Source organism: Piliocolobus tephrosceles, chromosome 2 (genome assembly GCF_002776525.5).
Source record: "Piliocolobus tephrosceles isolate RC106 chromosome 2, ASM277652v3, whole genome shotgun sequence".
Lineage (NCBI taxonomy): Eukaryota > Metazoa > Chordata > Mammalia > Primates > Cercopithecidae > Piliocolobus > Piliocolobus tephrosceles.
This window is the reverse complement of record NC_045435.1, coordinates 92,269,313-92,291,389: the sequence shown is the minus strand read 5'-3', so window position 1 is coordinate 92,291,389 and position 22,077 is coordinate 92,269,313. Positions and strand designations below refer to the sequence as shown.

Sequence of the window (22,077 nt, the reverse complement as noted above, 5' to 3'; positions counted from 1 at the left end):
AAAACTAATAATACTTTTAATAAAGTATATTTTAATAAAGTATAAAAAATACTTTATTAAAAGTATTACTAGTTTATGTTTTTGGACAATGTGTAATTTTGTGATAACAACTGAAAAGTTTGGGGAGAGCTAGTAAAGGAAGAGAGCTTTTGTTATTGAAGTTAACCTAGTATAAATTCAAATTAGGGTGTTATAACTTTAGGTTGCTAAATGTAACTAATAATAGGTTGCTAATAAACTTTAGGTTGCTAAATCCCCCACGGTAACCATAAGAAAATACCTAAAGGACATACACAAAAGGAAACGAGAAAGGAATTTAAATGTTTCACCACAAAAAAAAAAGAAAAAAAAATCAACTAAACACAAAAGAAGATAGTAGTGCAAGAAATAAGGGACAAAAAAGCGATAAGACACATGGAAAACAAATAGCAAGATGACAGAATTAAGTCCTGTCTTATAAGTAATTAAGTGTAAATGGATTAAACTTTCCAAAAGACAAAAATTGGCAGAGTGGATTTAAAAAACATGATTTGGCTGGGCGAGGTGGCTCGCACCTGTAATCCCAGCACTTTGGGAGGCTGAGGTGGGTGGATCATGAAGTCAGGAGATTGAGACCATCCTGCCTAACACCATGAAACCCCATGTCTACTAAAAAAAATACAAAAAAATTAGCTGGGCGTGGTGGCAGGTGCCTGTAGTCCCAGCTACTCGGGAGGCTGAGGCAGGAGAATGGTGAGAACCTGGGAGGCGGAGTTTGCAGTGAGCCAAGATCGCACCACTGCACTCCAGCCTGGGCGACAGGGTGAGACTCCATCTCATAAATAAAATTAATTAATTAATTAATTAAATAAGTAAATGATTCAACTATATGCTGTCTACAGGAGACTCACTTTAGATCCAGAGTTGAAAGTGAAAGGATGAAAAAGGATAGTATTCCGTGCAATGGTAACCAAAAGAGAGTTATGTTAATATGAGACAAAATAGACATGAAATTTAAAAAGATTACAAGAGACAAAGAAGGATATTACATATTAATAAAAGGCTCCATACAGCAACAAGTGATAGCAGCTATAAATATTAATCTACCTAATTCCTGATCATCAAAATATATGAAGCAAAAGTGGACTGAATTGAAGAGAGAAACAGAAAGTTCTACAATAATGGCTGGACACTTTAATACTCCACTCTCAATAGTGTATAGAAGAATCAAACAAGAAGTAAGGAAACAGAGGACTTGCATAGCACAATTAACAAGCTGGATCTAACAGACATATACAAGACACTCTACCTAACAACAACAGCATACACATTCTTCTTGAGTCCACATGGAATGTTTTCTAGGATGGACCATATTTTCAGCCACAAATTCAGTCTCAATGGATTTCAAAAGATAAATATACGAAGTATCTTCTCTGACCACAATGGGATGAAATTAGAAATCAACAACAGAAGTAAAACTGGAAATTTCACAAAATTGTGGAAATTAAAGCACTCTTAACCAGCAGATCAAAGAAGATATCACGTACCACGTAAATATACTTACTATGTACCCATGAAAATTAAAAATAAAAAGAAATCCCAGGGAAAATAGAAAATACCATTCTGGACATAGGGGCTGGCAAAGATTTCATGATGAAGATGCCAAAAGCAATTGCAACGAAAGCAAAAATTGACAAATGTTATCACTAGAGCTTTTGCACAGCAAAAGAAACATACCAACAGAGTGAACAGACAACCTACAGAATGGGAGAAAGTACTTGCAAACTATACATCTGACAAAGGCCTAATATCCAGAATCCATCAGGAACTTAAGACTTACAAACTGCTGGGCACAGTGGCTCACACCTGTAATCCCAGCACTTTGGGAGGCTGAGGTAGGCGGATCACCTGAGGTCCAGAGTTTGAGACCAGTCTGGCCAACATGGTGAAGCCCCATGTCTACTAAAATTACAAAAATTAGCTGGGCATGGTGGCACATGCCTGTAATCCCAGCTCTCGGGAGGCTGAGGCACAAGAATCACTTGAACCCAGGAGGTGAAGGTTGCAATGAGCTGAGATCGTGCCACTGCACTCCAGCCTGGGCGACAGAGTGAGACTCTGTCCCCAACCCTACCCTCCCCCCAAAAACAACTTTTACAACCAAAAAAACACCCCATGAAAAAGCAGGCAAAGACATGAACAGACACTCTTCAAAAGAAGATGTACATGCAGCCAACAGACGTATGAAAAAATGCTCAATATCACTAATCATAAGCAAAATGCAGCCGGGTGTGGTGGCTCACACCTGTAATCCCAGTGCTTTGGGAGACTGAGGCAGGCAAATCACAGGCTGTTCAAGAACAGCCTGGCCAACATGGTGAAACCACATCTCTCCTAAAAATACAAAAATTAGCTGGGCATGGTGGCAGGCGCCTGTAATCTCAGCTACTTGGGAGGCTGAGGCAGGAGAATCGCTTGAACCTGGGATGCGGAGGTTGCAGTGAACCGAGATCACTGCACTGCAACAGAGCGAGACTCTGTTTCCAAAAAAAAGTGGGGGAGCAAATTAAAACCACAATGGGATACCATCTCACACCAGTTAGAATGGCTAGCATTAAAAACCCAGGCCAGGCACAGTTGCTCACACCTGTAATCCCAGCACTTTGGGAGGCCAAAGTGGGGAGATTGCTTGAACTCAGGACTTTAAGACCACCCTGGGCAACAGGATGAGACCCCCTCTCTACCAAAAATACAAAAAATAGCCAGGCTTCGTGCCATGCGCCTATAGTCCCAGCTATTGGGGAGGCTGAGGCAGGAGGATCGCTTGAGCCTGGGCCTCGGTGGGGAGGGTGGGGTGGGGTGCATGCAGAGGTTGCAGCAAGCCAAGATTATGCCATTGCACTCCAGCCTGGATGACAGAGCAAGGCCCTGTCTCAAGTAAATAAATAGATAAATAATAAACAGATGCTGTGGTCAGGTTGTGGAGAAAAGGGAATGCTTATTTAGTGTTGGTAGGAGTGTAAATTAGTTAAACCATTGTAGAAAGTAGTGTGGCAGTTCCTCAAAGAACTTAAAACAACTAACATTCAACCCAGCAGTCTCACTACAGGGTGTATACCCAAAGGAATATAAATCATTCTCCCGTAAACACACATGCTGACATATCTTCATTGCAGCACTGTTCGCAATAGCAAAAACATGGAATCAACCTCAATGCCCATCAATGGACTGGGACTGGCTAAGGGAAATGTGGTACATATACATAATGGAATGCTATGAGGCCATAAAAAAGAATGAGATCATGTCCTTTGCAGGAACATGGATGGAGCTGGAGGCCATTGTCTTTAGCAAACTAATGCGGGAGCAGAAAACCAAATACCACATGTTCTCACTTATAAGTGGGAACAAAATAATGAGAACCAATGGGCACAACAGGGAGAACAACAGACACTGGGGATAACTAGAGCGGGAGGGAGAGAGAGGGGAAGGGGTTTCTAACTATCAGGTGCTATGCTACACTCAATACCTGGGTGACAGGATGAATCATACCCCAAACCCCAGCATGTTACAATACACCCATGTAACAAACCTGCACATGTACTCCCAAATCTAAAATAAAAGTTAAAATTATATCTAGGGAGGAGAGTGGGAGGAGGGAGAGGATTAGGAACAATAACTATCAGGTGCTATGCTTAGTACCTGGGTGATGAAATGGTCTGTACGTGAGACCCCTGTGACATGAGTTTGCCTTTGTTAACCTGCACATGTGCCCCAAACCTAAAATAAAAAATTAAGAATTTTAACCCAAATAAATCATAGACTTAAATGTAAAATGTAAAGTACTAAGACTTTTAGGAGAAAAAGGAGGGGAAAATCTTCAGGGGGATATGAAGAGAGGTTGATTAATGGGTCCAAATATACAGTTTGATAGATAAAAGTAAGATCTGTCTGACAAATCAGTAAGGTGACTATAGTTTACAATCATCAATCATGTATTTCAGAATAGCTAGAAGAGAATTGAAATGCTTCTACAATAAAAGAAAGATTTAAGGTGATGAATATACCGATTACACTGATATGATTTTTACAAATTATTTGAATATTACGTTACTGAATGTACCCTGAAAATTAAAAAAAAATAAAATGTATGATTAACAATTTTGAGCAAAAAATAAAATATAGATGAATGAAAACAAAAACACAAGGTACCAAAATTTACAGGACACAACAAATTCAGTGAAGCGATGCTAAGGGGGAAATTTATAGCTATAAACACATTTAAAAAACAAGAAACATCTCAAATCAACAGTCTAACTTTACACCTTATGGGATTAGAGAAAGAAAAATAAACTAAACCCAAAACTAGTAGAAGGAGGGAAATAATAAAGATTAGAGCAGATAATCAAAATAGATATTAGATAAACAGAGAATAGAAAAATGATAGAGAAAATCAACAAAACCAAAAGTTGGTTCTTTGAAAAGATCAGCAAAATCGACAAACCTTTAGCTAGATGGACTAAGAAAGAAAGAAGACTCAAATTACTAAAGTCAGAAATGAAAGTAGGAACATTACTACCAATTCCACAGAAATAAAGATTATAAGAGAGTACCATGGGCATTTGTACACCAACAAATTGGATAACCCAGATAAAATGTAAATTTCCCAACAAAGAAAAGCCCTGAACTGGATGGCTTCACTGGCAAATTCTACCAAACATTTAACAGCAATACTTCTCAAACTTTTCAAAAAGAAACTGAAGGAGGAATACTCCCTAACTCATTCTGTGAGACCAGCATTACCCTGATACCAAAGACAGACAAAGACACTACAAGGAAAGAAAACCACAGATCAATATCCTTTATGAACATTAATGCAAAAAGCTTCAAAAGATCCTAGAAAAATTAATTCAGCAGCATATTAAAAGGATTCTATACTATGACCAAGTGGGATATATTCCTAGAGTACAAGGATGGTTCAACATACAAAATCAATCAGTGTGATACACACTAACAGAATGAAGGAGAAACCCCACATGGTCATTTAAATCATCTAAAATGATCATGATGCAGAAAAAAGCGTTTGACAAAATTCAACATCCTTTCATCCTAAAAACAATAAACTAGAAATAAAGGAAACTACATCAACATAATAAAAGCTATATGTGAAAACCCACAGCAAACATCATTCTCAATAGTAAAAGACTGAAGTTTTTCATGTAACATAAGAAAGTAGGCAAGGATGCCTACTTTCACCACTTTTGTTCATCGTACTACTGGAAGTCTTAGAGCAATTAGGCAAGAAAAAGAAATTAAAGTCATCTACTTAGAAAGGAAGAGGTAAAATTATCTGTTCACAGATGATAGTGGTCTTATACATAGAAAACTCTGAAGATTCCACTGAGAATCTATTAGAACTAATAAGCAGATTCAGCAACTTAGCAGGATACAATACACAAAAATTAATTGCATTTCTGTATACTAGCAATGAATCCAAAAAGGGAATTACAAAAACAGTTCCATTTACAATAGCATCAGAAAGGATAAAATGCTTAGGAATTGACTGAAGAGATGAAAGATTTGTAGTACAATGAAAACTATAAAACATTTCTGAAAGAAATTAGAGAAGATATAAATAAATGGAAAGGCATTCTATGATCATGGATCAGAAGATGATACTAAGATGTCAATACCCAAAGCAATGTACAGATTTAATGCAATCCCTATCAAAATCCCAACAACGTTTTTCGCACAAGTAGAAAAACCCATCCTAAAATTAGAATTTCAGGGGACCTCAGATAGCCAAAACAATCCTGAAAAAGAAGAGCAAAGCTGGAGAACTCACGTTTCCTCACTTCAAAACTTACTACAAAGCTATAGTAAACAAAGCATTGTGATACTGGCATAAAAACAGACATATAGGCCAGGTGTGGTGACTCACTTCTGTAATCCCAGCACTTTGGGAGGCTGAAGCAGAAGGATTACTTGAGCCAACCAGCCCAGGCACTATAGTGAGACCCCCATCTCTATAAAAAGAAAAATACACAAGCATATAGACTAATGGAATATAATAGAGAATATAGCATTAAATCCTTGCATATATGGTCAGCTGGTTTTCAACAAGAATGCCAAGACCACTGAATGGGGAAAAGATAATCTTTTCAACAAATGGTACTGGGAAAACTGGCCACATGCAAAGGAATGAAGTTGGACACTGACTTATACTAAAATTAATTCAAAATGGATCTTTGACCAAAATGTAAGACATAAAACTCTTAGAAGAAAACATAGGGCAGAAGATTCATGACATTGGATTTGCCAGTGAATTCTTGGATATAACACCTAAAACACAGGCAGCAAAAGAAAAATAGACAAATTGGATTTCATGAACATTTTTAAAGTTTGTGCACTAAAAGACACTATCAGTAAAATGGCAACCCACAAAATGAGAGAAAATGTTTGCAACTCATATGTCTGATAAAGGAATTGATATCCAGAACAGATAGAGAACTCCTAAAACTCAACAACCAGCAAAAAACCCATTTCAAAAATGGGCAAAGGACTTGAATAGACATTTCTCCAAAGAAGGTATATAAATGGCCAATAAGCACATGAAAAGATACTCAACATCATTAATCACTACGGAAATGCAAATTAAAACTACAGTGAGGTACCTACTCACACCCATTAGAATGGCTACTGTCCAAAAAACAAAATAGCAAGGGTTGATGAGGGTGTGGAGAAACTGGAACTCTTGTGCACTGCTGGTGGAAATGTGAAATGGTGCAGCTGCTATGGAAAATGATACAGTGATTCCTCAAAAACTTAAATATAGATTTACCACAAAATTGAGAGCAGTGTCTCAAGTAGATATTTGTATACCCATGTTCATAGCAGCATTATTCACAATAGCCAAAAGGTAGAAGCAACCCAAGTGTCCATCAGTGGATGAATGGATAAGCAAAATTTGATATGCTTGTACAGTGGAATGTTAGCCTTAAAAAGGAAGGAATTCTGACACTGTCTACAATATATGAACCTTGAGGACATCGTGCTACATGAAATAAACCAGTCATAAAAAGACAAATGGTGTATGATTCTACTTACGTGAAGTACAAGGAGTAGTCAGATTCATAGAGACAGAAAATAGAACAGTGGTTGCCAGGGGCTGGAGGGAGGGAAAGGGGGCATTAGTGTTTAATGGGTACAGAGTTTGAGTTGTGCAAGATGAAAAGAGTTCTGAAGATTGATGGTGGTGATAGTTGCACAACAATGTTAATATACTTAATACCACTGAACTGTACACTTAAAAATGGTTAAGGGGCTGGGTGCAGTGGCTTATGCCTATAATCCCAGCACTTTGGGAGGCTGAGGCAGCAGGATCACTTGAGCTTAGGAGTTCAAGATCAGCATGGGCAACATGACAAGACCCTGCCTCTAAGAAAAAAAAAAAAAAAATTAATTAGCCAAGCTAATTAGCCAGGCATGATCACACCACTGCACTCTAACCTGGGCAACAGAGTAAGACTCTGTCTTTAAAAAAAGAAAAAAATAATTAGGTTAGGAAAAATATATTAGTGATTACTAACTAGTATTTACTTGTTTATAGGTAATTTCATTTTTTATAAAATCAGCATTTTAAAAAAAGTTTTTGCTTAGTAGAGGTTAAACATTCTGGCTTACTTGGTATTTTACTATGGAATAAATATGAGATTTCTCTATTTCTTTTATCTCAATAGTAATTAATTGGACTCACCATTGAAAACAAAGGCTCTGAATTTTTAAATGTCTGTGATTATAAAATTAAGCTAAGAATTAAAATGATTTATGTGACAAATTCAGGCAGTAATGATCCTTTAAAAATCCAATAAAGTATTCTCATTTAGAGAGTAATTTAGAACTTTATTTCTGACCTAAAGTATGGTTAGACAAGGTAACTATGTGTTTCCACATTAATCAGGAAGGTATTCTTTTCTGTTTGCCTTATGGTTTAATTTATAGTCAAATGTCATGCTGTCTAGTGATCTCACTGTGATGACATTCAGATTAAGTACACATTATATAATAAAAGACTCATCTTTCCCTCATGGGGGTAATAGGATAATGGGGGACATAAGACATGTAGAGATAAATTATTATACAAACAGGCTGTGATTGGTCCAAAAAGGAATACTGAATAAGTATTACAGCCAATCACAGGACATATATTAGGGAGCTCAGAAAGATTTTCAAGTAAATCTAGCTCTTGGCTTACTTCCAGTTTTCATAGTTTTTGCTTGATATGGGAACAGATCATTCAAAGTTGTTTAATGGGAATCCTTATTGCCACATTCATTTTTCTCTAGACTATTGGAATAACTTCCTAAGGATCTTTCTACCACCAGTTTCTCTTCCCTGCAACCTAGATTCTACATTCCTTCTATATTCCCAACTTTACCAAAGGCTTTGATCACATCATTCCCCTTAATAGCTCATGCATTATTTAGAGGAGATCCCAGTTGGTAGCCTGCAAATACAGGCATTTATTAAATTTCATGGAGCTTGATAAATAAGAAAATACTGATAGACACATTTTTAGGAATTTTTGGAAGACAGAAAGCAGATGAGCTCAGAACTGTGGAGAAACAAGCCAGCCAGAATGCCTGCTATCACCTCTACAATGTATTTGTCCTGGAGAGTCCAACCAATGTATAATAAGAAACAGAAATGGGACATGTAAATGTTGGAAAGGCAGAGATACATTTGCACTACTTAGGATTGTCACTAAGAAAATCAAATGGAATTTTATTAGTCAAGAGTTTTTGATTGCCAATGAAAGAAACCAGCTCTATCTAATGTAAATAGAAAATAAATTACAAGGATATGAAGTCTCTTGTCATATTTACAGAATATTGGAGGACATGGTTGAGAAAATGTCCTGATAGGTATGAGCTAAGAGAGACTCTCACTTTACTGTAGATGCTTTTGTGCAGAGTGTTTTACCCTAAGAAATAGATCCATATACTTATTTAAATTGTTTTAAAGAAAAATAAGGGACTGCTGATCCTGAAAAAGTTAAGGAGCATAAAAAATAATTTTGAAAGGCTGGGTGCGGTGGCTCACACCTGTAATCCCAGCACTTGTGAGAGGCCGAGGCGGGCAGATCATGAGGTCAGGAGATCAAGACCATCCTGGCGAACACGGTGAAACCCCGTCTCTACTAAAAATACAAAAAACACTAGCTGGGCATGGTGGTGGGTGCCTGTAGTCCCAGCTACGCAGGAGGCTAAGGCAGGAGAATGGCATGAATCCAGGGGGCAGAGCTTGCAGTGAGCCAAGATCACACCACTGCACTCCAGCCTGGGCAACAGAGCAAGACTCCGTCTCAAAAAAAAAAAAAAAATCTGAAAATTTGTCTCTGATTACTTTCACCTGACAGTTGCATTGATAGTTGCATTGATTTGATCACAATTCAGAAACACAAGATGGTGTCTCTTATACATAAGCACCAAAACTAAAAAGAAAATGCTTTTGTTGACTTTATTTTCAGTTTTGTTTTTCACATATTCAAGAATAAAGACATTCTCTACAATTATTTTTTTTTTCTCCAGAGAAATGCTTACAAACAGTAGCCAGCAACTTACACTTTCTTTTTTTTAAGCTATTTTTTAATTTTAATTTTGACATAATTTCAGACCCACAGAAAATTGGCAGGAATAGGGCCAGGCAAACTGGCTCACACCTATAATCCCAGCTACTCAAGAGGTTGAGACAGAAGAATCACTTGAGCCCGGGAGGCGAAGGTTGCAGTGAGCTGAGATTGCACCACTGTCCATCAGCCTGGGCAACAGAGCCAGAAGCTGGGGAAAAAAAAAAAAAAAACACTTTAAAATTAGCCACACCTGTAGTTCTTTCGCCTCCTGAGGCCAAGTAGGAGGATTGCTTGAGCCCAGGAGTTCAAAGTTACAGTGAGCTATTGATGGCAGCAGCAGCCCCATCTGGAGCAGCCACTGCTAAGACACTGGCTGCAGCAGGAGAGAGGTGGCCAGGGCTGCATGCTCTTCAGAGCTGGTGTGGGCTGGGAACAGGCGGGAGCCCTGCCTCCTACTGAATTGGTAGGGTGGGAGCCACATGCTCCCTGGCGCAGCTGCAGCTGCCCAGCCACCCACTCTGGACTGGGACATCTCTGGGCTCTCAGGGGCCTGGGAACCCCCGCCCCTGCCAGCTCAGAAGTACCTGCTCCCACTCCCTGGCCTCTCCCAACTCCCAGTGCCTGCTCAGGTGCAGAGCAAAGTTGTAGCAGAGCCTGGGTGCTGTCACAACCTGGCCAGGGTGGTGCTGACACACCAGCCCCCTGCTGTCTCTGTCCCCTCTGGACTTTGGGTGCTGATGAGCATGGGAGGGAGGCATGGTGAGGGTGGCTGAGGGCAGCTTGGCCCAGGCCTGCAGGTGCCCCTCAGCACAAACAGCCTGGGCACCGTGGATGGCATGCTGATGGCGGGAGGCAGATAGGTTTCTGGGCAGAAAGGGCCAGGGCCCTGATGAAACGCCACCTTCAAGCCAGGAACAGCCTGAAGTGTGGGGACTGGGCTGCCAGTTCCAGGTGAAGTCCGTGGCCCAGAGTAAAGACTTCATTGATGACGGTTCGGCCAATTGGATGGTGCTTTTTCCAGGCCCACCAGGAAAAAACTTTCTGAGCACATAAAAACCCTGAACTCAGCCAGACTCATGCCAACATTGGGACTACCAGCTGCAGGAAGGAGTTACCCACTTCAGGTCCCCTCAATGTTGAGACAGCCTGCCTGTGAAAAGGAGCTACCCACTGTGTGTCTCTTCTCTGCTGAGAGCTGGACACTCGTGGGGACCACCTGCCTGCAGAAAGGAGCTACCTCAGGTCTCCTGAGAGCTGTTCTGTCACTCACTGAAGCTCCTCTCTGACTTGCTCATCCTCCAGTTGTCCACATACCTCATTCTTCCTGGACATGGGACAAGAACTTGTGAACACCTAATGGTGGGACTTAAAGAGCTGTAACACAAACAGAGCTGAAACACGCCCTCTGCTCACCACATTATAAGTGACGAGAGAAAAGCTGGAGCCCTTCGGGGAGGCCAGACCTAGGGGCTCCCCAAGCCAGGGCTGTGACACCCACTTTGGGGCCCTGTGGTTTCTGGTGTCTCCAAGCTTCCAGGAACCACCACGTTCCTCAGTTCCCACAGTGGTACGCCTCGTCATCTGCAGCCTTGCATGGAGCCAGCGCCTGTGCTGGTACATGGGTTTGCCTGCTCCACTGCAGTCAGCACACCTGGCTGTGCACACTGGCTGGACCCTGCGTTCACTCACACACCCCTTGCCACTCTGTGCCTGGCTGGCCCTTGGCAGACGTGGGATCTGGGCCAGTAGTGTGAGCGGAGTGCAGCCTGCCAGGCAAAGTGGGCAGAATGAGCCCAGTGGGCCTGAGCCAAACTCAGGCAAGGACACTACCAACCACAGAGGTTTCCAGCTGGAAAAGCGACACCCCAAGGATCCCGTGACACTATGATTGTGCTGTTGTACTCCAGCCTGGGCAATAGAGCAAGTCCCTGTCTCTAAAATAAAAAAGGTAGAGACTAAAATAAAAAAAAGAAAGAAAATTTGTAGAAATAATATAAAGAAGTCCCATGTAATTTCCACCCAAATTCCTCAAATGTTAACTTTGTACTACATTTGCTTTATCATTTTATATATATATTTAAATATTGAAATTATGTATGTATATTTACACACATTTTTTCTCTAAACCATTTGAATAAGTTGCAGCCACAATGTCCCTTTACCCCTGAATACCTAGGTTGTACATTTTTTAAATATAAAAACATTATCTTGGAAAATAATAAAAATTAAAAAGTTAACACTTATGACAATACTGTTAGCTAACCCTGAGATGTTATTCAAATGTCACTCATTTTCTGAGCACTGCCCTTTATTAGGAAAAGAAAATCCCAAATCATGAGCCACATTTGGTTGTCAAATCTCTTTAGTCTTTTTTAATCTGGAACAGTTCCTCAGTGTTTTCTTGTCTTTCATTACCCTGATGAATACAAGCCAATTATTTTGTAGAATGTCTTACCATTTGTTTATCTGATGTTTCCTCATAATTACAGTCAAGAGTTTTTCACAGGCCTACCCCAGAAGTGATGTTGTGGTGTTTTCAGTGGATTATGTAGGAGGCATGTGATGTTTATGTAACCCATTACTAATGATACTAATTTCTTCCAGGAAGTTATGATTTTTTTTCCTTTAATTAGCTTCTGTTAAGGAGATATTTAGGGCTATATAAATATTCTTTTACTCCTTAGATTTTTACTACCTCACTTGCTCTAATATTCATTGATGATTCTTGCTTGAATCACATATTACTCTGCTGGTTGCCACATGTTGATTTCTTCATTTCATCGTCTCTTCATATGGGGACTATATGAAGTGCCTATGTCCCCATCTTTCCTATTATTCTCTTATTTTCTGGTTCACCAAGTTGATCCAGGTTCATCTGTACTGTTCCTGTTCCAAAGTTTGATTCAGTTTTGCTGGGAAGCTCTGGCTCTTTCTAGTAGGGATTGGTTTATAGACACCAACATCTCAGTGCTACATGTGCTCAGTTACTACTAATCCTCTCAGTGGCCAGAGCCAGGAAATATGTATCTTTATATCTGTATATATTAAAAACCATGGCCAGGCGCGGTGGCTCACGCCTGTAATCCCAACACTTTGGGAGGCCAAGGTGGGTGGATCACGAGGTCAGGAGTTCAAGACCAGTCTGGCCAATATGGTGAAGCCCCGTCTTTACTAATAATACAAAAATTAGCCAGGCATGGTGGTGCCCACCTGTAGTCCCAGCTACTCAGGAGGCTGAGGCAGAAGAATCACTCTAACCTGGGAGGCGGAGGTTGCAGTGAGCTGAGATCATGCCACTGCACTCCAGCCTGGGTGACACAGTGAGACTCCGTCTCAAAAAATAATAATAATAAAAACAAAAACCATGTTGAGAGTCTTTGTTTTTACTTCAGTTTTTAGAAACAAAAAACAAATATTGTTAAGCTAGACCAGTTGATTTTTATACATTAAATGTAAGAATTCCAAAAATCAATTCATGAATCTATAAGATCATATTTGAATCTATGTTTCAAAACATTTGGGCCCCAAACCAAACATAGTGTATCATTTGATAATTCATATGTCAATAAATCGTGCTTTCTCTTACATGATTTTAAGTAAGTTGAACAATATGTATTACTTAATAAGTGTGGAAAAGTTGGAAAATTGTAATGCTATATCCAATAGTAGTGATATAAATTAAGATATATTTACCTGCTTAATCACATGCCATGCAGAAGTGACAAAATGTTTACCAGTATTCTTAAAGAGGGTATAGGAAGGATTATTAATTGCTATGCAACGTCAGTGAATTTAAAAAAACCCATTGAACACTTTCACCTAGAGGATAAACTTCCAATTCCCTTTCTCAGTGTGTAAGACCCTTCATGGTCTGACCCCACTTTACCTGTCGTCCCTCTCCAGTCTCTTATGCCCTTCTCTCCCTCTAAGCATCCTGTCATCTGAGCATATTGGCTCATCTCATAGATCTTTGTGCACTATTATGATAGACATGCCATTCTCTCTCACCTACCTGGAAAGATCTGATACATCTTTTGGGTTCCAGATCACATACTACCTGTTCGACAGAATCTTCCAGGAAGAATTACTTCTTCTTTTCTCATACTAGTTCTTCTATTCTAATTGCTTATCTCTATATTCCTTATTAAATGTGTCTTCCTTTAAAACAAGGACTTTATCTTCCTTGTAATTCCAACACAACACAATGTCAGGCATTCAGGATAAATGTTTAATAGATGCATAATGATTTGTCAGTTTCAATATTCTAAACTTGATAATTTTTAAATGCTTTAGATCACAACATCTAAAACATATAAAGTGACTATTAAGGAACCCAGTGCTCCCTTCAGTAGTACATATACTAAAAATGGAATGAGGCCAGGTATAGTGACTCACACCTTTAATGCCAGCACTTTGGGTTGCCAATGCGGGAAGATCACTTGAGCCCAGGAGTTGAAGACCAGTTTGGGCAACAGAGCAAGACCTCATCTCTACAAATAATAATTTTTAAAAATTAGGTGGGCATGGTAGCACATGCTTGTAGTCCCAGCTACTAGAGAGGCTAAGGCTAGAGGATCACTTGAGCCCAGGAGGTCGAGACTGCAGTGAGCCATGATCACACCAATCTATTCTAGCCTGGGCAACATAGTTAGACCCCATCTCAAAAAAATTGGAACAATACAGAGAAGATTAGCATAGCCAGTTAAAAAAAATTTTTTTAAGAAAAAATGGCCAGGCATGGTGGCTCATGCCTATAATCCTAGCATTTTGGCAGGCCAAGGCAGGAGAATCACTTGAGCACAGAAGTTTGGGGCCAGCCTGGGCACCAAAGTGAGACCTAGTCTGTACAAAAAAATAAGAAGAAGAAAGGGAACCTCTGGTTTTCCTGGAGTTTTCTGTTGGATAGTAATGCCTAGGGCCCACTCCCTACCACCTTGTTTTGGAATCTGAAATGTTCCCCTCAGCCCAGAGTCACTTTACCATTCTATCCCCACTCCCTCACCACCCACTCCTGCAGCAGCTCATCAGCCTCCCAGGACTCCATCCAGGTCACTCATTTCTCTGGACTTCCCTTGGGTAGCCAGTGACCCTGAGCACTAACAAGCACCCTTGTGTCATGATTATAGCACCAAGTGAGAGACGGTTTCTACAGAGGTGGTGCTGCTTTCTAGAAGGCCACACAGGCTTTCAGCTGTTTTCTGAAAGCTATCTTCTAACTTTAAAGTTTTTTTTTTTTTTTTTTTTTTAATTTTTGGATGGAGTCTTACTCTGTCACCCAAGCTCTGGAGTGCAGTGGCGTGATCTCAGCTCACTGCAACCTCCGCCTCCCGGTTCAAGCGATTCTCCTGCCTCAGCCTCCTAAGTAGCTGGGATTACAGGTGCACGCCAACACACCAGGCTAATTTTTTGTATTTTTTAGTAGATACGAGGTTTCACCACGTTGGCCAGGCTGGTCTCGAACTCCTGACCTCATGATCTGCCCACCTCAGCCTCCCAAAGTGCTGGGATCACAGACTTGAGCCATCACACCCAGCCAAAGCATTTTTGATATTTAGTTCTTGTAAGACTATTGAGGTAAACATTCTAAGAAATACAGGTTTAGAGAACATCTTTCTGCTGAGCTGATTATAGAGTTGATATAGTTGAGATGAGACTGAAACTGGACATTTGGTTGGGTGGAAAGGAATGGAGGTGTCACTGAGCACCAGGGTAGTGAAGAGGCCCTCCTGGAAGGAGGGTGTGGCAAAATGACTAGATTGGTAAGGTCTGACCAGTCAGAGGGACTAGGTTACAGGGATGAGGGAATAAGCATTGGGAGCTCAGGGTAGTAATATCCAAGACTAAAATAAAGGGAGAAACTGGAGTCCACCCAGCTAGAATCCACAAAGTAATCTTTTCATATTCCTTCATCAGGACCCATTGCCTCTTAATTGTCACTAGTCCCATCAGATATGTCTGTTGAGTTTGACTTTTACACCTTTTTAGCTCTATTATAATATTTGGTCACTTACTCCATAATTAGTATTAGTTCTACCCTCCCATATGTGTATGACTGACATCAGTGAAGATCTAGTATAGCTTACTGAAGGTAGTAATAAACACACTTTGAAGTATTTTTAATTAAAAAAAATTATATCTAGAAATCTAGTGACAGGTTTGATATAATTAAAATTTAATTTTTTAATATGCAAAGGAAGTTGTCATAACTAGAATATGATTTGACAGGTGTTAGCAGTTCTCCAAGCAACTTATTTTAAAAGTAGATATTTCTGAAAAAGAATAGGTAGAAGTAAAGGTTTGAATGAAAACTCAGTTTAACATTGGGGCTGCTTTAAGGTAATGTATGTGTCCTTTTTTTTTTGAGTACAATTTTTTTTAACTTTTAGGTTCAGCGGTACATGTGTATATATAAATAAATAAATAAATAAAGTTTGTTATATAAATAAACTCTCATCATAGGGGTTTGTTGTACAGTTAATTTTGTTACCTAGGTACTAAGCCTAGTACCCTATAGTTGTTTTTACTGATCCTGTCTTCTATCCTCTACCTTCAAGTGGGCCCCAGTGTCTGTTGTTCCCCTCTTTGTGTCCATGTGGTCTCATCATTTAGCTCCTGTTTATAAGTGAGAACATGCAGTATTTGGTTTTCTGTTCCTGTGTTAGTTTGCTAAGGATGATAGCCTCCAGCTTCATCCATGTTCCCATGAAATACAAGAACTCATTCTTTTTTATGGCTGCATAGTATTCCATCATATATATATATACCACATTTTCTTTATCCAATATATTGATTAGGTTGATTCCAAGTCTTTGCTATTGTGAATATGCAAGTGCATGCATGTGTCTTTTAATAGTAGAAATACTTATATTATGGTTAGTATTAAAGTGTGTGTGTGTATATATATATACACATATATATATATATCTCCCCCTCTCTCTCTCTTCCTTCTAGATCCTGGTTAGATAACAATGGGAAAAGTGCTGTTAAAAACCTAAAGAACAGTTTGCCACTTAGAAAAGAACTAGATCGTTTAAAAGATGAACTGTCTCATCAATTGCAACTGTCAGATATCAGGTAATCAAGAAGAGAGAACCTAATTTAGAAATTAAAATGAATATGAATTACCAACTGATAAGCTTTTCAGCAGCTAAATATTTGCATCTTTAACTTTAATGGCTCTGATAACTGAGTACTCTTCAATTATCTTTATGAACATCATGAAATGTTCATCTGTGTAAGAAAACTCTTAGTAATTTCTTATTTTAAATATTGAAGTAAGGCTGTACACAGTGCCTCTTGCCTGTAATCCGAGCACTTTGGGAGGCCAAGGTGGGAGGATCACTTGAGCCCAGGAGTTCAAGACTAGCCTGGGCAACAGGCTAGTAGACCCTATCTCCACAAAACTTAAAAAAAAAAATTAGCTAGGCACGGTGGCCTGCACCTGTAGTCTCAGCTACTTGGAAGGATGAGGCAAGAGGATCACTTAAGCCCAGGAGCTTGAGGCTGCAGTGAGCTATAATTGCATCACTGCACTGCAGCCTAGGTGATAGAGCAAGACTTCGTCTCAATTTATATATATGTTACTTCTTTCTTCTATATATAGATAAAGAAGTAAGGCTTAAGTACTGACATTTTTGGCATAATAAACTTTTTTGCATAATAAGTTTGTAAGAAAAATACCCTATTCCATATACACAAAATATATAAAAAATAATTATGCCCCCATCTTATAAGATATTTAAGGCCAGGCACAGTGACTCATACCTCTAGCACTTTGGGAGGTCAAGGCAGGAGAATCACTTGAGGCCAGGAGTTTGAGACCAGCCTGGGAAACATAGCAAGACCCCATCTCTAAATAATAATAAGTGTTTTAAAAGATTAGTATTTGAGTTTAAAAAGAGGAGGGGAGGGAGAAAATGGATGTTGTATTCTTGGTTCTATATTACATTGCGGAACTTTTTAAGTAAGTTTTCATAAACTTGAAAATTGCAGTTATATAAAGATCCATGCTGAAATTTATTGTGGAACAGATTTAACAGTTCTTAAAACTGTAAGGAAGGGAAAAGGAGGAGTCAGGTCATTCAGTCATTGGACTTCCCATCACTAGAACTCAGAAAAATCGTCATCTAGTCTTCATGTTTAAACATCTTTGTTACTTTTTGCTATAGCCTGTTTTGTTGTTTTCAATTCTCATTATTAGGACTTTTTTTTCTTATATTAAAACAAATGACTATTTGGGTACCATAAAAACACCTTTTTTTCCTGTGTTTACAGAGTACAGATAGTATTTACATGTTCTGTTCTTGTATAATCAAATCATCATAAGATAATTCAGAATTTCAAAGCATTCTTTTAGACTTCCATGTGTGAAATGTTTGAATGTGTGCATATATCTGTTATTTTATCATCACACTAATCATTTTCAGATTAAACTTTATTATAGGGGGTTCTTCCCATTCCATAGTCTATTAGCATAAACTTTTCTAACTAAAAATAGTAAGATTATTTTTAAAAGTTTATAAGGTAAATAAATTAATGTGCATGCAAATAACTTTTTCTAATAGAAATTTTAAAAGATCTGTCAAAGCAGACTGGGTTAAGAAAATGAAAGGATTTCTTGGCCGGGCGCGGTGGCTCAAGCCTGTAATCCCAGCACTTTGGGAGGCCGAGACGGGTGGATCACGAGGTCAGGAGATTGAGACCATCCTGGCTAACACGGTGAAACCCCGTCTCTACTAAAAAATACAAAAAGAAAAAAACTAGCCAGGCGAGGTGGCGGGCGCCTGTAGTCCCAGCTACTCCGGAGGCTGAGGCAGGAGAATGGCGTAAACCCAGGAGGCAGAGCTTGCAGTGAGCTGAGATCCGGCCACTGCACTCCATCCAGCCTGGGCGACAGCGAGACTCTGTCTCAAAAAAAAAAAAAGAAAATGAAAGGATTTCTTAAACAGAAAAAAAAGAAATAAACATTATTTTACAGTATTATGGAGAAATTTCTCAGCTTTAATTTATATTATGGTAAATGTCAATAGATATAACCTGGCCGGGTACGGTGGCTAACGCCTGTAATCCTAGCACTTTGGGAGGCCAAGGCAGGCAGATGACGAGGTCAGGAGTTCGAGACCAGCCTGACCAACATGGTGAAACCCCGTCTCTACTAAACATACAAAAATTAGCCAAGCCTGGTGGTGCATGCCTGTAATCCCAGCTACTCAGGAGGCTGAGGCAGGAGAATTACTTGAACCCAGGAGATGGAGGTTGCGGTGAACCAAGAGCACACCACTGCACTCCAGCCTGGGTGACACAGTAAGACTCTGTCTCACAAAAAAAAATATATATATATATATATCCCACATAAGCAAAAACTCCTTGGAGTTTTCAATTTTTAAGAGTATAAAAGGGCCCCTGAGACCATAACATTTGAGGACTATGGGCATGAGGGCTTCTTTACTTGCTAAAAATTAGCCAAAACTCCAGCAAACAGAAACATTAACTAATGACATTGTTTTTCATTCTAAACAGCCTATATAGAACACCATTTTTAACAAAAACAGCATTTACTACTTTTGTCACTTAAATTTTTTAATGTCAAATAATCAAAAATTAATATTCTTTGAAATTATATTTTACTTTTTAAATTGTAGTTTAAAGAAAAAAATTTTTAAATAAGTTTTCATTTTATCAGAAATGACATTCATCAAAATCAGTATTAGGATAAAAGAAGAACCTGTGTTTCTTGAGAGCCTGTTTTGAATGCCTGGACTCCTTCACACACATTACCTCATTTGATGTCTACTACCTATGTAGCAGGAAATATCCTCACTTTGCATGCATGAAAGTGAAAACCTTAGGAAGGCTAAAAGCAGCTTGTTCAAGGTTACAGAGCTAGTAAACCACCTTAGAACTCCAAGGTGGGTTTTCTGACACCACTCAAGACCAGTGCTCTTCACAGTTACACAGCAGGGCCTCTGACATCGTGTCAATGTCAGGTTCCATGTGTCACTGGGGTTTAATATTAATTTATGAAATGAGCAGATATACGTGATTTCATCAAAATCACTTTCTCTAGAATGAGATAAAAAGAACCTGAGGTCAGGTACGGTGGCTCACGCCTGTAATCCCAACATTCTGGGAGGCCGAGGCAGTGGATCACTTGAGTCCAGGTGTTCAAGACCAGCCTGAGCAACATGGTGAAACCCTATCTCTACAAAAAAAATTTTTGAAGTAGCCAGCCATGGTGGCGCATGCCTTTAGTCCTAGCTACTCGTGAGGCTGAGGTAGGAGGATCTCTTGAGCAGAGGAGGTCAAGGCTGCAGTGAGCCATGACTGCACCACTGCATTCCCGCCTGGGCGACCAAGTGAGACCCTGTCTCAAAAACAGAAAAGAGAACCTGATAAACCTAACTGGAATTCCTAGTTGGAACTTGAATCTAAAACAAAACCATCATCATTATAACAATGTGAAAAAGAAAAATACTTTTTTCAAAGTTTTCCCATTTCATCATCTTATTTTTAAATAGAAACATCATATATTTGCTTTTTTTAAATCTTTGGATACCTGAGCATAGTAGTAATATTTCTGCCCTCTGGTAAACAATTCATTTTCCATGTGGTTGCTTATTTAAAAATTAACTAGCTTAGAAACATATGATCAATCTAAACATGTGATGTGCCAGCTTCAGAAAGAGACTCATTGGCTTCCCAAGGACTCGAGTAGTTGTGGTGAGTGCTTGCTCCTTCTTCGGGGTGCCACTTGTTAACATGCTTGTGTGCTCTGTTGGCCTAGGTGGCAGAGGAGCTGGGGCGTCGCCCACCGCTGTAGCCAGCTGCATAGTTTAAGCCGCTTAGCACAGCAGAATTTGGAAACACTTAAAAAAGCAAAAGGTAAACATTTTCCATTTTCTTTTAAAAAATCACCTAGCTGCTATGTACATCTATAAATTTTAGTGGAAAAACCAAGTAACTTTTATCATAGCTGAACTTTTAAACCTGTTCTTTGAATAAAGCAGTGGCATAAAATTAGCCTTTAAGCTTGTACTGAATTTAATCCTGAGTTTATACACTATTGGCACAATGCAGAAAGAATGAAGCACCTTGACCATGACCAAAGGTTTTGTGTTTTATCATCAGGGTGTACAATCATATTTACAGACCGTTCTGGCATGAGTGCAGTGGGCCATGTGATGCTAGGAACAATGGATGTCCATCATCACTGGACAAAAGTAAGAAAGAGCCTTAAAATTAAAAACTTCTTGTCATTCATATACTTTCATTTCCAACAATGCTATAATGTTAATGAACCAAAAAAAAATTGTGTTCTGTTTTTGTTTTGGTTTTTTAGTGTTTTTAATCATAGTGTCAGCTGTTTTCAGATCAGATGCTGAAATATCATATACTTAAAATACTTAAGAAGGAAGACTGATTTTTAAGGCAGTTTTTGTCTGGTAATACTGCATTCTTTTCTGAAGCACAGCCTGAAAGCCTATATTCTGTTGTTTTGTTTTACTTGTTCTTAACAGATTTATTGAGGTATAACTGACATTTAATAAACTGCACATGTTTCTTGTGTGTTGTTTGGTATTTTGACATATATGTATGCCCATGAAGCCATTATCACAGTCAAGATAGCAAACGTATCCAACACCTGGGCATATACGTGAGCATATGGCCCTTTGTAAACACTCCATCCCATCCCACCACCCTCTCCAAGCAACCACTGGTCTGCTTTCTGTCACTATAGCTTAGTTTTGGAGTTTTATGTAAGTGGAATCATAGGGCTTGCAAACTTTTGTGTCTGGTTTCTTTCACTGTCTCATTTTGAGATTCATCCATGCTGTTGCATGTATTGAGAGTTTATTCCTTTTTATTACTATGTACTATTTCATTGTATCAAATACCACAGTTTGTTTATTCATTCACCTGTTGATGGACATAGGGTCGTATCACTTTGTGACTATTACAAATAAAGCTGCTATGAACATTTGTGTACAAATATATGGACGTCTATTTCCTTTCTCTTTGCTAAATACCTAAAATAGAATGGCTGGATCACATGGTAGAGTATTTTAACTTTTTAAAAAACTGCCAACACTTAACTATGGTCATCTTTTTAATTTTAGTCAGTCTAATAGCTCTGTGGTACAATCTCATTCAATGTTTAATTTGCATTTCTCTAATAATAAATAATGGTGAGCATCTTTTCATGTGCTTATGTGTCATCCACATATCTTCTTTAGTGAAGCGTCTGTTCAAATCAAATACTTATTTCGTAGAAAATACTTACAAACCACATATCTGACAAAGATATTATATCTAGAATATATTTCAAAACTCTTAAATTTCAGCAGGAAAAGAAAAAACCAATCCAACTAAAAAGGGGCAATCTAAAACTCTCAAAATTCAACAGTTAAAAAAAAAAACCACTAAAAAGGGCTACTAAAAAAACCAGTCCAACCAAAAACGGTGACATGAAA

At 38.9% G+C, this 22,077-nt stretch overlaps 1 protein-coding gene across 5 annotated transcripts in view; it reads left to right on the top strand.

The window, feature by feature from the left end:
- The window catches only part of TCAIM (T cell activation inhibitor, mitochondrial), a 70,945-nt gene that overhangs the window by 37,585 nt on the left and 11,283 nt on the right, over positions 1-22,077 (top strand). For 4 of the 5 annotated variants that reach the window (XM_023231379.1, XM_023231382.1, XM_023231383.1 and 1 more), the window contains 3 exons: positions 16,559-16,681; positions 20,391-20,488; positions 20,735-20,826. In XM_023231379.1, the coding sequence (XP_023087147.1) occupies positions 16,559-16,681; positions 20,391-20,488; positions 20,735-20,826 (313 nt within the window). The remainder of the gene's footprint in view (positions 1-16,558; positions 16,682-20,390; positions 20,489-20,734; positions 20,827-22,077) is intronic. The other variant, XM_023231380.1, reaches the window with a different exon arrangement.